The 15,454-nt window shown below is 39.5% G+C and overlaps 1 protein-coding gene across 1 annotated transcript in view; it reads left to right on the top strand.

Annotated features, from left to right (window-relative positions):
• GCLC (glutamate-cysteine ligase catalytic subunit) overlaps positions 1-14,630 on the top strand; it is a 31,770-nt gene extending 17,140 nt beyond the window's left edge. Inside the window, exons 4-16 of the mRNA XM_052676757.1 lie at positions 229-342; positions 1,045-1,103; positions 1,195-1,331; positions 4,087-4,161; positions 5,009-5,125; positions 5,852-5,990; positions 6,495-6,607; positions 7,298-7,390; positions 8,103-8,207; positions 9,807-9,888; positions 9,976-10,076; positions 10,176-10,296; positions 12,916-14,630. Coding sequence (XP_052532717.1) covers positions 229-342; positions 1,045-1,103; positions 1,195-1,331; positions 4,087-4,161; positions 5,009-5,125; positions 5,852-5,990; positions 6,495-6,607; positions 7,298-7,390; positions 8,103-8,207; positions 9,807-9,888; positions 9,976-10,076; positions 10,176-10,296; positions 12,916-13,121 — 1,462 coding nt within the window. The 3' untranslated portion in view covers positions 13,122-14,630. The remainder of the gene's footprint in view (positions 1-228; positions 343-1,044; positions 1,104-1,194; positions 1,332-4,086; positions 4,162-5,008; positions 5,126-5,851; positions 5,991-6,494; positions 6,608-7,297; positions 7,391-8,102; positions 8,208-9,806; positions 9,889-9,975; positions 10,077-10,175; positions 10,297-12,915) is intronic.
• The last annotated feature ends 824 nt before the right edge of the window (positions 14,631-15,454 follow it).

Below are 15,454 nucleotides of genomic sequence, written 5' to 3'. Positions count from 1 at the left end.
CTTTATCATCTCTCAGCATTTTATGCCTAATAGGTGTATCTTTTCCTTGCTTACTATTGTTTCTCCCATTTTGAGGATTCTTCAAAGCTCCAAAATCACAAGTTGTGACAAGCTTTTAAAAACCTTTTTATTCCTTCATATACCAGAATTCTTATCTTAGGTCATCTGGCACTTCTAAAATCAGTCTGTTTTCTTAATGACTTGGACTCTCACTGTTGTATTTCATAGGTTAGGGTGTCCTGGTTTTACGCTGCCAGAATATAAGCCAACGCCAGTAGAAGGAGGAGCTTCAAAATCCCTCTTCTTTCCAGATGAAGCCATCAATAAACATCCTAGATTTAGGTAAGAGTATTTGGGGAGTGTGAATGGGAAGCCAGATGTTTTTCTTCACTGAATTATTACAGGCATACCTTTGAAAGAAAGCTACTTGGCTGCATGTATCCCAGGGTCTTGGACAGAGATGTTGTGATGCTGTGTGTTTTTTATCAGTGACTTTAAGTAAACTGTTAAGCTCAAGGGATTTCATATAGTAGTTTCATGACATTATCAGACAAATGGTGTTGATTTGGTTCCTGCAAAATTGTTTCCAGTTAGAAATCCTGTGGTTAACCACTTTGCTCACTGTTAATCCAGCTCTTGTTCAGGTATGTTGTAGTGCATTTTATTTCAGCAACATCACGGTGTACTGAACTCAGCCAGGTTCACCCAAAGTGGAGCAGAGTGTCAAATAACTTGTATGGTCCAGGAAGGGGTTTGAGCATAGAGTGAGACTTCAGAGAATCAAATATGTCATTTAAAAACTAAGCAGTACCTTTTCACTTACCCTTGTTCTCTTCAGGTCAGCAGCCCATTACTTCTGCCCATCAGTCCCTCAAAATAGGACTGACTTCAGTGAAGAAAAATTAAGTTTAGAGTCTGTTGTAGTCTGTAAAGCAGGGAAAGAAAGATCCCAAAAGAAAGGCTCAAAGCAAACAGGAAGCTTATATTCTGAAGTATTGAATATTAATGAGAAATTAACTGTGAAACTATATATTCTTATCTCAGTACGCTGACCAGAAACATTCGGCACCGAAGAGGAGAGAAGGTTGTCATAAATGTACCAAGTGAGTGAATCCAATGTATCGCTTCTTCTTTTTCAAATTCAGTGTTCAGTCTGTTACTCTGGGTTACTGAATATCTGTGTTCTCCACACAGTCTTTAAAGATAAGAATACGCCATCACCGTTTATAGAAACATTTCCTAATGATGATGGAGAAGCAGCAAAAGCAGCGAAACCAGACTTTATATATATGGACGCTATGGGGTTTGGAATGGGCAACTGCTGTCTTCAGGTAAATACATCTACTTTTGAGATGTAACTGAATGTCATCTTTCCTAAACTGTTTGTTTTTTAAGTTACCTTATGTCTCATTGCTGTAGTTGATGCGTTTTCAGTATGGCAAAAGGGGAAGTAAAATAACAGTTTTGTGTGTGACAGTGCCTTCTTAAAATCCAGATTTATTTGCCTACACTATGTCTATTTTCTGCAAATGTTCAGTGGTAATTTGATATTTTGCTGAAAGGATTTGCTTGAACTGGCCACATCCCTGTCACAGACTTCTCCTGAAACTCTGTTTTTGAAGTGTGAAAGATCTTCTGTTGTCTTCCTTCAGGCGTATCCAAAGAGCCTGGTGGAAATGCAAACTGAACTGCCTTGTAGAAAAGTGATTTGGTTAGGTTTTTTTTTGGCTATTCACCATGTATGTTTTTTTCTCTTCCCAATTCTTTGAACAGTAAAAGCGAAGAGTGACAAGAGGTCATTGGAGCACCTTTAAGAAATTAATAGCTCTTTTCTGTATATATTTCTTTACAAACAGCTTTAACTCCCGCATACAAATTTCCTCATTAATGCATATTTTTAGCTACCTATCAAGAAGCTACCTTCTCACTTCTTACACCATGAGCCTACCAAATCTACGTGGGCAGCTGCCTCCTGTTCCTGCTTAATGAGAGACATACTGCTGCTTTTATTTCCTCTGTTAATACATTCCCTCTTTTTACTTTTCTTTTATTCATTTGCTGGACTCAACGTGTCCAGTTTAAATCCAAGTGTTGTTTTCTTTAATTCTTTCAATCTGGTTTTTTTTGTAGTTTTGTTTGTTTGTGTCAGTGTTTCTCTTTCACAGTAGCCCAGTGGGGATGATGTCTTAGGCAGCAATGATGTATTTGACTGTTGTTAAAATCTGCCTGTTGCCAGCACTAGCAGCTTGTAAGCAGAGTGAGGAATAGGGTTGTGTTCTGTCTCCAGGGGATTAAAGGAAATTCCCCTATTGTTTCACCACACTGGCAGAAATAACCACATTCAAAACGCTTCTGTCTGAGGCTAAGAAAGTTAAAAAGATGAACAGATAAAGTGTTTTGGACAACAGCTGAGTATGATTACCTGTTGCTGTAGGTAAACTAGGGAGAATATGATGAAATAGTGAAATGTGTGTGAAGTAAACACATGCAATATTATATTATATGCAGCCTATTTTGTGCCAGCTCTTTTTATGATGCATGACCAACAAAGAAATCCAGCCTCTGCTTTCAGTCACTGTTGAACTTTAAAAAAAAAAAGTTAATCTCTGTTTATAGAACACAGTTTTGCTTTTTATCAAGCTTAAAATCAGTGGTTAAATTCAGTACTCTTGCTATTGTCAAAAGGAGAATGAAAACAAAGTTGTCGGGTGCTGTAAGCAGCTGCTTATGTGTTAGCTGTTAATTCCTTACAACCAAGACCAAGCACTGTTAATTCCTTATAATGTGTTCCCTGCTTATTTTCTGTAGTTTATAAGTATAGACTTTGTCTTTTTCTCACCACACACACAGAATACAACTTGATTTGAGGTATTTTCGGGGTCAGAAAGTATCCTGATCAGCTCAGTTGGGATCATTTGCGTGGGCACTGTCCCCTGTGAGCAACAAGGCATAGTGCTGTGCTCCTGCCCTTGTTTAGGCTTCATGCACTGAGCCTGAGATGTTCTGGGTGTTTCTGATTTGCTTTGGGATTTTTGTTTTGTTTTGTTGTTTTTTTTTTTTAATCTTGCTCACAGGTGGGAAGGGCTTCAGTTGCAGGTTAGGAATCTGTGCCTTTGTTGGAGATTTTAATGGTCTGTGCTCAAGGATAATTGTATTCAACTGATGTTATTCAGGCCAGTATCACCAGTGATGGTGATTCAGAGTTGAAGCAGGTTACATAAGGTCACGATAGGATTCATTCCAACCTAAATTACTCTGTGATTTATGAATGTGTAAACTCTGAAGAAGGAAACAGAGGCTTTTAATCTGTTCATCATCTTTTAACGGTATTGAGGTGACTGGGCCCTCTCTGTGTTTCTGAAGTGCATGGAGTGGTGGTTTGAGAACTCTGGGGAGTAAAATCAGTTAGAAATGCATCTTGCATTTGATGCTGCTCTGAGCAAATTTCACCAAAATTGCAAAGAAATGGTAGTTTCTGGGGACTTTTGTGGTACAGCTTCCACGTCAGTAACGGTGAATAATATTTCATTTTGTGTTGTGTTCATTTTCATGTTGTGTCCTGGCCTCCAATGCAGGCAAAACCGTTCTTTCAACAAAAGTTACAGTAAACAAAAAAAAAGTCTATTTTTTCCCAGATGCGGGATCAAACACAAACATACTGAAGGCAGTTCTTTAGAACAGGAATTGAAACAGGATTGGCTGTCACATAAAGCAAATTTTACATCTGCATCTGACTGTCATTTTAAGTGAGTAGGTTCCTGGTGTGGTTCCTGAATGCACATTATCAACCCACCTGTGTTGTAGATGTTAATTCAGTTGTCTTTGGTTCTGGCAAGTGTTTGTGTGTCTGGCTTCAGAGCTGAGGTGTTGTCATCTGAAGTGTTTTAATAAACATGGAGAGTGTGTGGAAGGAAGCTTGTAATACAGATGCTGCTGGCAAAAGCTTGTCCAAATGTCTTGAAAGAAAAAGCACATAAACTTCTGATATTAAGATTCTTCTACAGTTTTGTAGGCTCTGATTCCAGGAAGATTATGCTTGCACTAAGATTATAGAAACTGTAATAGCAACTGTCCTTCCTTCATTAGGTAACATTCCAGGCTTGCAGCATTTCTGAAGCAAGATATCTCTATGATCAACTAGCTACAATCTGTCCCATTGTGGTGAGTAATGCACTTCTGTCACATCACATCTTCGTTGTATGGAAGCCACCACATGTGAAAAATAAAATCTGAATTAAGACCTTAAATGCTAGCTACAAATTTAATGTTCTGGGTAAAATGTTGATTTCTCTTACTATGCTGTCACATCAACAGTGTTATTCGTTTAATGTCCAGATATGTTTAATGAATGTGAGCTGTCACTTTGGAGTGTTTGAAAGAGAAGCATGTGATACTCACAGAGCTTATGTCTCTAACTTTACCATGCTAAACACATGAAAAATACTTCTGTTGAATACTTCTTGAAGTGCATTTGGGGAAGCTTTTCATGGAAAATAGCTGAAGTCACTCCTCGAGCAATTCGTAAATTTTTGGCTTTGGTCTGTTTCACTTACATCTGTCCCTTTGTAAGCGTGTAGAAGCAAGTATTGTAATAAAATAAGTATTGGCCTATTTTGAACAGCTCCTCCTCTGAGTGAGATGTATTGCAGCTTTGCTGCTGAAGTGCCTGCCAAATAAAAATAAAAAGATTGCTGGGTGAATTTCATGAGTTCAGAAGCACCGTAATTGCTGATCTTGTTATGAAATTTATTCTTCTTCATCAACTTTCTGTTCCTTAAATGCTGAGGTAGTAAGTATGGAGAACATTAGGTGCCACTTCAGAAATGCTGACATTTAATGCAGGCATTTTATGGGGATAGGAGTTGAGAGACTTTGTGGTATGGGCTTTGTCTGCGTGCTAAACTGAAATGTGTACTTCATGCACGTTTCCCTTTCCTGTGGGATTAAGGCACTGGTTTTGGTTCCTTGGCCTGTACTTCTGTTTTCATGTTCGGCTATTTTCTTTCAGATGGCCTTGAGTGCTGCATCTCCGTTCTACAGAGGCTATGTGTCCGATATTGATTGTCGCTGGGGAGTCATATCTGCATCTGTGGATGATCGAACGCGAGAAGAGAGGGGGCTGGAGGTAAGTGATATGGGTAGGAGGCATCTGCTGTTCTTCAGAGAAAAATGTTAAACTTTCATCAATACCAAATTCTGCTTGTGGTCATCAGAGTCCCTGATGGGGGAATTTGACAGTTGTTGTGGTAAATACAGAAGAGATCGTGTAAGCAGTCATGTTGGTTGTACAGCTTACAGAAGCAAATACCTTTTCAGTTAGGTATGGAATTTCAGTTAAACTCCTCTTTTGCTCCTCCACAGCTTACTAAAGTTGTCCATGTTTAAATTTTCCATTTTGTGCTTAGGCCAAAAGGCAGAAATTGGTTTGAGTTAAATAGCAGGTGATGCTGAGTAATCCAGTAATGTAAACTGGAGCTACATGAAGGGAGCAATTGCCAGAACTTCAGGAATTTCTGTAAGAATTAATTGGCATCTGAGACACATAAGAAAAAAGTCTACTTGAAATACTTCTTTAGCTTTAAACCCAGTTTAAGACTATTTCTAGCAATGTGTGTGTAATAAACTGCATCAGTATGTGTTGGAACAGGTATAATAATGCTTTCCAGATAGTTGGGGTAATGTTGATTACATCAGGAAAATGTTTCCATTTAAGATTCATGCTTTTAATAATTTTGAGGCTGTAGGGATTTTTAAAACAGCGTAATAATTCTGACATAAGTGTCATTAGTGAGCAAAACTTAGGTAACATTGTTAACAAGCTGTTAAAATATTGTATTCTTAAATTATATAGCCACTGAAGAACAACCATTATAGAATCAGTAAATCCAGATATGATTCCATAGACAGTTATCTATCTGAATGTGGTGAGAAATACAATGACATTGATTTGACAATAGACAAAGATATCTACGAGCACCTAATAAAGGAAGGTAAGTGATTGCTTCATTATGAGCAGGTTTAGAATTGTGCTTGCACTGTATGGGGATATTTTAGTTTTTGTTTCAATCATTGTGATTTCCTGAGAGTGACTCCTTTTCAGAAAGTATCTATGCACCGTGACCTTAAGAGTAAAAAACACATATATTTGTGCAAGGAACTGTCCCTAATTCCAGCATGAGAAGCTTAGTGAATTGTGTACTAATCTTTTACTTTTGTGGAGAGACAGAACTGCTTTAGGAAACGTGACACAGAGGCACATCAGAAAACAGAAATGGCAGCCACACCAATATCCAGCTGCCACTTCCAAAGAAGACCTTGTTCTTTTTTTCTCTTTAATCATTTCCTTCCTTCCCAAAATCATCGTTTTGACTTTAACAGGATGTGGTGGGTTGAGGTAGTTGGATTTTTTTCACTTTAGGTTCTTGTAAAACAAATCATTTCTTAGAGCCTCCTTTGCTGCATTTGAATTGTTTCTCTGAATTTTCATTTTGTAGGTATTGACCACCTTTTGGCACAGCATATTGCACACTTGTTTATTCGAGACCCATTGACTTTGTTTGAGGAGAAAATACATCTAGATGATGCAAATGAATCCGACCATTTTGAGGTTGTGTCTGATTTAGAGGAATTTAATAATTATCTATGTACAATTTTTCTTTCTTTATAGTACTGCTTAGTTGAAGGATGGTTATATTGGCTAAGAATATCCTTTTTCCTGACTTCTTCATTTCAGATAGTTTTTTAGCATATGACTTTGCAGTTATAAGCATGTATTTCTGTTTAATCATTTACTTAGAAGAAAATGGTACCTGATATTCTAAATGCAACAAAATTAAAGGGCACAAATCAGTTGTGTATGTAATTGATATGGGGAATTGCCTTTTTTGTGTGACTTCCTGAAAGCTCGTTTGCATGACATCTCTTCTGCATGTGTCTCTCTTACACAAACTAATGAAAATCTGTATAGCATAGCTATTATTTTGTAATCATAGTATGGTATTTTTACTCATTTTTACATTTGGATGTATCAGTCCCTTAGGAAAAGACCTGTTTCAGCTCAGCTCAGCCTAGTATCTCATGTAATCCTCAAATAAAATAGTATAAGAAAGTATAGCAAAGTTGCTTAGAGGATGAATAGTTGTATTATGCTTTTTAGAGAGTCATCACCAATTTGGAACTATTTCTCTGTTAATTTGAGCTTCTTTTGGGGAGTTATTAAGACAGTTCGTTTTGCTTTGATTATCTTACATAATGATGCGTATCTTAACTGCAACAGATAATTTCTTGTGCTTTGCAGAACATTCAGTCTACAAACTGGCAGACAATGAGATTTAAACCACCCCCTCCAAATTCAGATATAGGATGGAGAGTGGAATTCAGGCCTATGGAGGTAAGGAGGGAGTCAATTTGCACAAAAATCCGTTTACTTTTAAGTGGAAAAGTACTAGACATGCTGCCATTCAGTATCAGACCCTTGTTACTTGTGTTTTCTTCCCTCTGAGTTGCTAGATGCAAATGAAGTGGACAGCAGTGTTTAATCAGACATGAACTGTGGAATGTAACTGACAGGAGAATCCACTGTAGCACAGCAAAGCATGCTAATGGATTTGGGGTGGCAGGGAAAAGAATTAGGCTTGTACTAAAACTTCTGCAAACAAAGACCTGTTTAGTTTCCAGGGACCTTACTTCTCCGTGCTTTTATTGGTACTGAACAATTCCGCTGTCACTGTTTTGTGTTTTACAAGTGCTTTTATTTTATAGCTGTCTGAGTTGAGTCCCTTAAGTAGGAGTTTAAAAGCTATAATGCATTTCTAATTACACAGAGCCTGTAGGTACAGGTTATTAGGTAGCCTTTTGGAACACAAGTGCGCTTTGGCATTGGTTTAAAGGGTTGAACTTGAAGTGTCCACACTGTGTTGTGCACTTGAAGGCACAATCATTCCAGCACGTACATCACTGTCTCTGCTTGTAGAATGTGTATGAATACACACGTCAGTGTGAATTGTTGGAGTCCAACCATTCTAAACTCTCTCACATAGCCATCTGTTTCCATGGGCATGTTCCCACTAGTGTAATTCCATCTCTAATTCTTTCATGTCTAGGTCCAGTTAACAGACTTTGAAAATTCTGCGTATGTTGTGTTTGTGGTACTGCTAACTCGAGTGATTCTGTCATACAAACTGGATTTTCTCATTCCTTTGTCCAAGGTAGGTGTGAAAGATGGGATTTACTGAAGCTAATTGCAAAATATTTGCATCGTGTTTAATTTTTATCCTCTGAAATCTAGGAATTACTGTGAGTGTGCTTACTGAACAACTATTTCTGTCTTTCAGTCAGTTTTCATTTGGGCCAGTAATTTGCTTCAATTTAACTTCTGCAATTGCAGATATTTTACTGCCATCTAATGGAGTTAAGCTTGCAGGGGCATTGCTAGCTGCCTCTTGATGTTTCGTGACTCATTTAAAAATGGCTGATGGGCCCTTATTTAGAAAGGCATCAAACCACTGCCTTCATTTCAGTTGCATGCTCCTTCTGCAGTCCTGCTGCTGTATCTCAGTGAGCAGTGGCCATGTGACATTATGGTTTTCCTTTTTGGTTGTGTGGCTTCATGCTTGTTTAATGAACACCAAACAAAATGCTTCCCTGAAGTCCTGCTTGCTCGTGGCATAGGAATTCCTGTGGTGCCCAACAGTGTCAAGCAGCTACAGAAATGCTGATAAAGAGCATTGTCACAGAAATGTTTTGAGACTCAAAAAGGGCATGTTTCCACTGTTTTACAGGAGAAATAGACCGTGGAGTTCAAATAAACTTACTTTGGTATTTGTTCTAATGTGGTTACAGTGTGTGTCTTGTGTTCTTACTTTTTTGTTGTTTGTATTTGAAGGAGAAGCTGAGGTACCTAAGCAGGGTACTTCCCTCTTAGCTTTTGAGACTAATCTTATACTGATCTCTTCCGTCTGATTGAGTACTGCTGTAGTTCAGTTAGCTAGTGTGTAAATAAATTCCCTAATACAGGAAGAACGAGAACGGGCTTTTGAAAAGCAAAGCATTGAAAGGTAGGAATTAAGTGAGGATTTCACATTATCCTTAAAGATGAAACATGGAATTCAGCAATTAGTATCCCTTCTTCTACAGGCAACGTAGTAAAACTAGTGTCCAAAATAAGCAATGTTCATTCCCTCAGGATACACCTACCAAAGAACTTGGACAAATTCTCTGTCTGTAAACTTAGGAGCAATGCTTTGTTGTTTGTAGGTTTTGTGGAAGTCTGCAATGTGGAACTACTTTTCCGGCAGCTTCTCTGAGTATTTCACAGATGTTTGGATATGGGATATTCCCTTACAATGTTACTGGAAGTGTTTGAGTTTATTTTAACTTTTTTTTAGAAACAGTTATTACTTTTCAGAAGACTTCAATGACCTTGTTAATAAAAGCAGCCGACAGTGGATTGGAGGATAGCAATTTTTGTCTGTACACAATGAAGTTGCATCTGGATACACGCAAAAAAATCAGATGGAATGCAACCTGTTACACACAGCTGCATTCTGTTTTCAGTCTGACTTACAAGATTAACGTAGCATTTTCTAACAGTACCTCTCCTGCTGGAGACCTGATTTTATAGTGTCACCTTCTCATGGTTTTGTACAGAACCAGTAAATACTTATTTCCAGAGTTTGGTCTTATGTGGTAAAGCAATTAAAAACGCAAGAGATTTTTCAGCTAGTGAGACTCCAAACTAATGTGAGGGTTTGGAGAGTCCTTGCTTTCTATAATGCCATTGATCTCTGCAATATTTGCTTTGCTAGGTGGATGAAAATATGAAGATGGCCCAGAAAAGAGATGCTGTTCGGCAGGGAATGTTTTACTTCAGAAAGGATATTTGCAAAGGTATCCCAGCAAGCATTCTAACAACATGATGGTCAATAATTACTGCATTTCTTCTGACTTACTACTTTCCCTTTGTCTCCCATGAAGGTGGAAATGTCGTGGATGGATGTGGCTCTGCACAAAATGGGACGGGCACAGACACGGAGGAGTACACCTTAATGAGCATTGATACAATTATAAACGGGAAGGTCATAGCCTCTTTACCTGGGACACACAGCCTTCCCCTCTGCTCTGTCCCCCTTGAATTGACTAAGCATGTTTCATGCTGACTGTGTTCTCTCATACAGGAAGGAGTCTTCCCTGGTTTGATCCCAATTTTGAATTCTTACCTTGAAAACATGGAGGTGGATGTGGACACAAGATGCACCATCCTAAACTACCTGAAGTTAATAAAAAAGAGAGCATCTGGTATGTTTGACACTTTCAGGCACTGATTTTCCTGCTGTTTTTCTACTTCAAATGTAATAAGGATGTTCTCTAATTATCAGTTGGGTAGAACTAGTGGCAACTGTGACTTTCTGGTGAAGTGTTAAGTCTTAGGAGCAAAGGACTGACAGGTCCTTTGGCTTAAATTAGGTCATGTTTAATTCTGTTCATAAATGTTTTGTGATCCATTTTAGAACTTAACTTAGGAGTAATTGGTACGTTACTCCCAAACTGCAGTTGTATTTCCAAGATGTTTTTTCAGCAGCACTTTTATGAGTATGTGGGGCTGGGTCTGATAGCCTGGCAAAGAGTCTGGCTCCAAAGTGTGCTGGTGTTAAGTTTGGTTAAGCTCTTATATGTAAGAGCATGGGGGCTTGTTTTTAATTCCCTGATAAGAAAGTCCTTCTGTAAGTAGTGAAAATCTTTGAACTCAGACCAGGTTCTTCTGCCTTTTTCATGCTGCATTGCCTTCTCAGGTGATATAATGACTTCTTATGCTCCTTCTTTAAATGCAGCAGTGTACTGAGCAGAAGATGCAGGCCAAGGGCTTTCATTCAGAACTGGGCTTAACAATCGTTAGCAGCTTTATACTGAAGTACAAATCCTTCTTGTGCCAGCTAGACAGTTGTACAATCAATGAATATACAGATGGTATAGTATGTCCAGGAGTTTGGCTGATGTAATTATGATGCTAGACTAAGGAAAAGAGGACACTCACCCTATCATGGGCTCATGTAATAAACTCCGGTGGAGTAGATCTCCAGTAGAAGAGATCCTTCCCCACTGGCTGTCAGCTCTTAAATGGGTCTAGGAGAGGTGGAGCCAAGCTCATAGAACGGCTTGGTTGGAAGGGACCCCACGGATCATCAAGGCCCAAGCCCCTGCCACAAGCAGGGCCACCAAGCTCCAGATCTGGTTGTCCAGGACCACGGCCTTATGAGTCAGAACACAAACTTTGTTTGTGATACATTCATTGGTTTTAAATTAGTGTAGCATTCTTTTTTAATTACTGAAGATTGCGATAGAACATTCTAGCTAAAAATGTTTTTAAAACTGAGGCAAAAATCAGGTCTTTCTCCTGCCTCTTAATTTAATGCTTTAGCAGCTCTAGAGAGTGGTAACACGTTTTAATTAATTGTTGCTTTCACTGAAAATGTTCTTTCAAAGCCTGCTTGTTTGTGGAAGATTTCTGTCCCTCAGGTAACACAGATGAGGGATTTGGTGCTTGACTTAACAAAGAGAAAGTAAACTGGTAAGAAGAAAACATTTGAGGTTCGTTAACCCTCAAAGTAGCAGAGCTTCCAAAATATTCCATTATTTTGTATTGCTTATAATTAGATTTAAAAAATGCTTTTGGAAAAAAGAGAGATGCAGAGATACTGTTTTTGTATTCTTTTTCATGAAGAGATAATTAACCCAGGCTCAACGCTGTGCCATGGGTGTTTCACATTCAAATGTGATTTCCAATTATTTCAGGGTTTCATGCCTTCTAGTTCCTATGCTGCATGGTAATGTTTCTACTGCAAAATCATGAACATTGAAGTCTGCTCACAAGTATAGTCTTCCAGCCTTGAAATTCCTTCCTCCCATATTTCTTTGTTTGCAGGTTTCCTCGCATGTTTTTTCTGCTTTTTCTTAATTTCTTAAAAACTTGTTTTTTGGGGATGCATCCTGTCAGCCTACCGTGATGTCTTACTGTCATAATTACCTTTATCTTATACTCATTGGAGTTTGCTTGCATGTACTGCATTCAGGAGTGAGATTTAGTAGGCTGAATGCTGGTGTCCAGCTGGCTCACAGCTGCTCCTTCGCAAGGACACAGGTCTCCTATAGGCAGTGTGTGTTACTTGGTGCTGGGGGCCCTGGGGCATCTGATGGCTGCCCTGTGGCCAGCAGTATCCTGCGTAGTGAAGCAGGGGCAGTGTGTGCAAGCCAGGAGCTGCTGCAGTTGGGAACCTGCCTGTCTTCTGCTAGAGGAGCTGCCAGAGGGAAAAAGTAAGAGAGTGATTAAGGGCACACGAAGCAGAGATAGCAGCTGAGTTGGATGGAAAATTATATCGGATCACAGAATGGTTTGGGTTGGAAAGGTCCTTAGAGATCATCCAGTTCAACCCCCCCCATGGGCAGGGCTGCCACCCACCAGGTCAGGCTGCTCAGGGTCTGTCCAGCCTGGCCTTGAGTTCCTCTGGGGTTGGGGCATCCACAACTTCTCTGGGCAGCTGTGCCACTGCCTCACTGCCCTTCGTAATTATTGTAGTGGTGTCTGTTGGTTTGTCTCAGACAGCTTTTCTACTGAAGTGTTTTAAAGACCCCTTGCTATTCGATCTGTTGGTAACGCCTGTTCTAGCGTGTGAGTGTGATGCCTTTCTCTGTGCTGCTTTTATAGAAGATTTGAAATTTTGAAGATTGTACCAGAAGAGTTTGGGACTGTCAGTGATGCGGCAGCTGAATTTTGCTTCAAGTTTTAGCCTCATTAAAAAGAAAGAAGTAGGAATGCGTTTCCTATGAAAGCACAAACTGTTAATTAATTGTGCGTGGAATGTTGTGTTTTACTGCTACATAAGGCGCACTAACTGAAATTTGGTTCTGTTTTACCCCCAGGAGAACTAATGACGGTCGCCCGGTGGATGAGGGAATTCATCGCACAGCACCCAGACTACAAGCAGGATAGTGTGATAACAGATGAAATGAACTACAGCCTTATTTGGAAATGCAACCAAATCGCGCTAGGCCAGGCAGAATGTCCGGAACTGTTGGGGGTAGGATTTAACAAGAAACCAAGTGGAAACAAAACTGACCCTTTGTAATGAATGTTTGTTAAATAATAGAAAGTTTTAAGTCTTTTAGCTAAGCACTAGCAAAGGTACTGTGAATCTGATACAGTTTCATGGTGTGAAGACCAAAACAGGGATACTGCACTCTAAAATGGGCCAATGCCTAAATATTCGTTTAAGGCATCCTAAAGTGGGCATATTCTTATTGTTAAGGTTTATACAATGTACATGTAAATAGTAAAATATTTTTATGATTAACATCAATGTATTTTAATAAGCATTGTATCTAAAGTTATTGTGAATTAGCTCATTAACTTTTTTATGCTTAGAAAAGGAAAATTGTCCTGAACAACTTTGTAAATGTAATGGTACTTGTATATTATATGCATTCCAGTTACTGAATGTTTACTGTAATTTTTTAACCTGGAATGTGCTGAGTAATCTACCTTATTGTGTAAGAAAGGAAAAAAAAAAAAACCTTAACCTACCTGACTCCCAGACTTCTTCCTTCCATTTTGGTTTTGAAAGTACTTAAGAACAGAAAAATGCATGTGCATTCCATTTGTTAATCTCTACAGCAGTTTCTCTGTTGCTGCAAGACCTACATCCGGATGTACAGTGTAGAATTGGAGGAACAGAGCTATCTCTAGTCAGATAACACAACTCCCTGTCTCCTGGTAACTGCAGTTTTACACAAGTGCTGCCATTTTCTTTCATAACCTGCATTTCCTACAACAAAAACTCCATCTTTTCCCAGAATTTTTTTTGGTTCAGAAGTTTGGCCCACTTTTTATGATCTGACAGAATAGCAGAAAGAGGGGAGAGCTGATGTAAGAAAGGAGGAAGTGGGAGCTGAACGTAAGACTGTCCTTATGCAGGAATCAGGTGACTGCTCTGGGCTCTGGCACTCCTTCACTGCTGGGAGAGCCTGCATTGCTGCTGCTCCCGCAGTCAGTAACAACTGCAGGACCTTTTTGTTCTTCCTAATGGTTGAGTTCCTCATTCCTCATTCACTATTAAAAATATTTCTGGCAGCATGTTTATACTTCATACAGGTAGCTGAGGTACCTACAGAGCTGTAAGTATGGGCAGCTTTACCTCCTCTATAAAGTAATGCAAGGAGATCATGGAGCATGTGAGTCCTTTGAACTGGGAGCAGTGCTGGCAGTGACTGTAAGATACTTAAAATTTAGCCATTGCAACTGTAAATAAAGCAAACTTACGGGGCCTTTTAATTTAGCTTCTTAACTGATTCCTAAAAGTGCATTGCATTATGGATGCATTATGCAAAGCTTAATGCAAGAGCATATAAATATCTGAGGTGTAATGATCTTTACCAAGGACTAATGGAGAAACTGCATTGAAAAGGTGCACTAAAGAGAGGCTTTTATGTACTGACATTAGAATTTGTTCTGTGTTCACAGGTGTGCTTTAGAGAATAAAAAGAATGCTTTTTATGTGGTGGTGAATTTGTTTTAATCAAGGTGTAGGCGTATGCTAATTAAGTTTGTGTAATAAGGAAATAAAATAAAATTTGCAGTATGTGTTTGTCACTTGCATGAGTTGGAGTCGGTCTCAGATTCAAAAAAGGAACTCTTGTACTTCCTGAGGACTGATAGCAAAGGTTTTATCACTCCTGCAACAGAAATTGTGTCATCTTTGATGCAGCATCTGTCTGACTGTGTAGCAGGAGGTGCTGCAATTGAAAGAACCCTTAGGAAAATGACTGCTTCACTACTGGTAGCATATCAATGTAACGTATCAGTGCATCCTTTAAACGTGGCATTAAGTCACCATTCTGGCCTAGCAGGTGGCTCCTGTCCTCTGAATAACTGACTGTTGTCCTGACTCTTAGAAGCTGTGGCCTCCAGCATCCGCTGTGCTGTATGCACACTTTAGGGCAGGACAGGAAGAATCAAGCCAGGCTGCTGCTTGTTTGCCCAGGTGTCCATGGCTTTGGTGCCTGAGCAGCTGATGTTTCCCAGATGAAGAGATGCCCTGGGTGCTGGACATGTGAAGGCTCCCAGCCATTGGTGCAGGGAAGGGCAAGTTTTGCGGCTGGCTGGGGATGTGGCCAGGGGAGGCTGTGTGGTACCTTTGTGAAGAAATCCCTTGAGCTATGTACACAAGATTTGGGGTCCTACCATCATGAGGTGCTATCATGGATATAGCAACCCTCCTGAAAGCCATGAGAGCAAAACTGAACACCCCAAGTTAATGTGATCGGTTCCTTGCCCAAAAACATTTGTAGTGTCTTGATCATGGCACTTTGTGTGAGCATCACGATGTCCTGGCTCCAGTTCAGCTGCAGTAATCTGACTCCTTCCTGCCTTCTCAGCTTGAAGACCCTGTTCTGATTTCTTGGA

The sequence above is a fragment of the Tympanuchus pallidicinctus genome, unplaced genomic scaffold (genome assembly GCF_026119805.1).
Source record: "Tympanuchus pallidicinctus isolate F22 unplaced genomic scaffold, pur_lepc_1.0 scaffold1, whole genome shotgun sequence".
In the NCBI taxonomy this organism is placed as follows: Eukaryota; Metazoa; Chordata; class Aves; order Galliformes; family Phasianidae; genus Tympanuchus; species Tympanuchus pallidicinctus.
The sequence above is the reverse complement of the archived record's forward strand: the minus strand, read 5'-3'. Positions and strand labels throughout refer to the sequence as shown.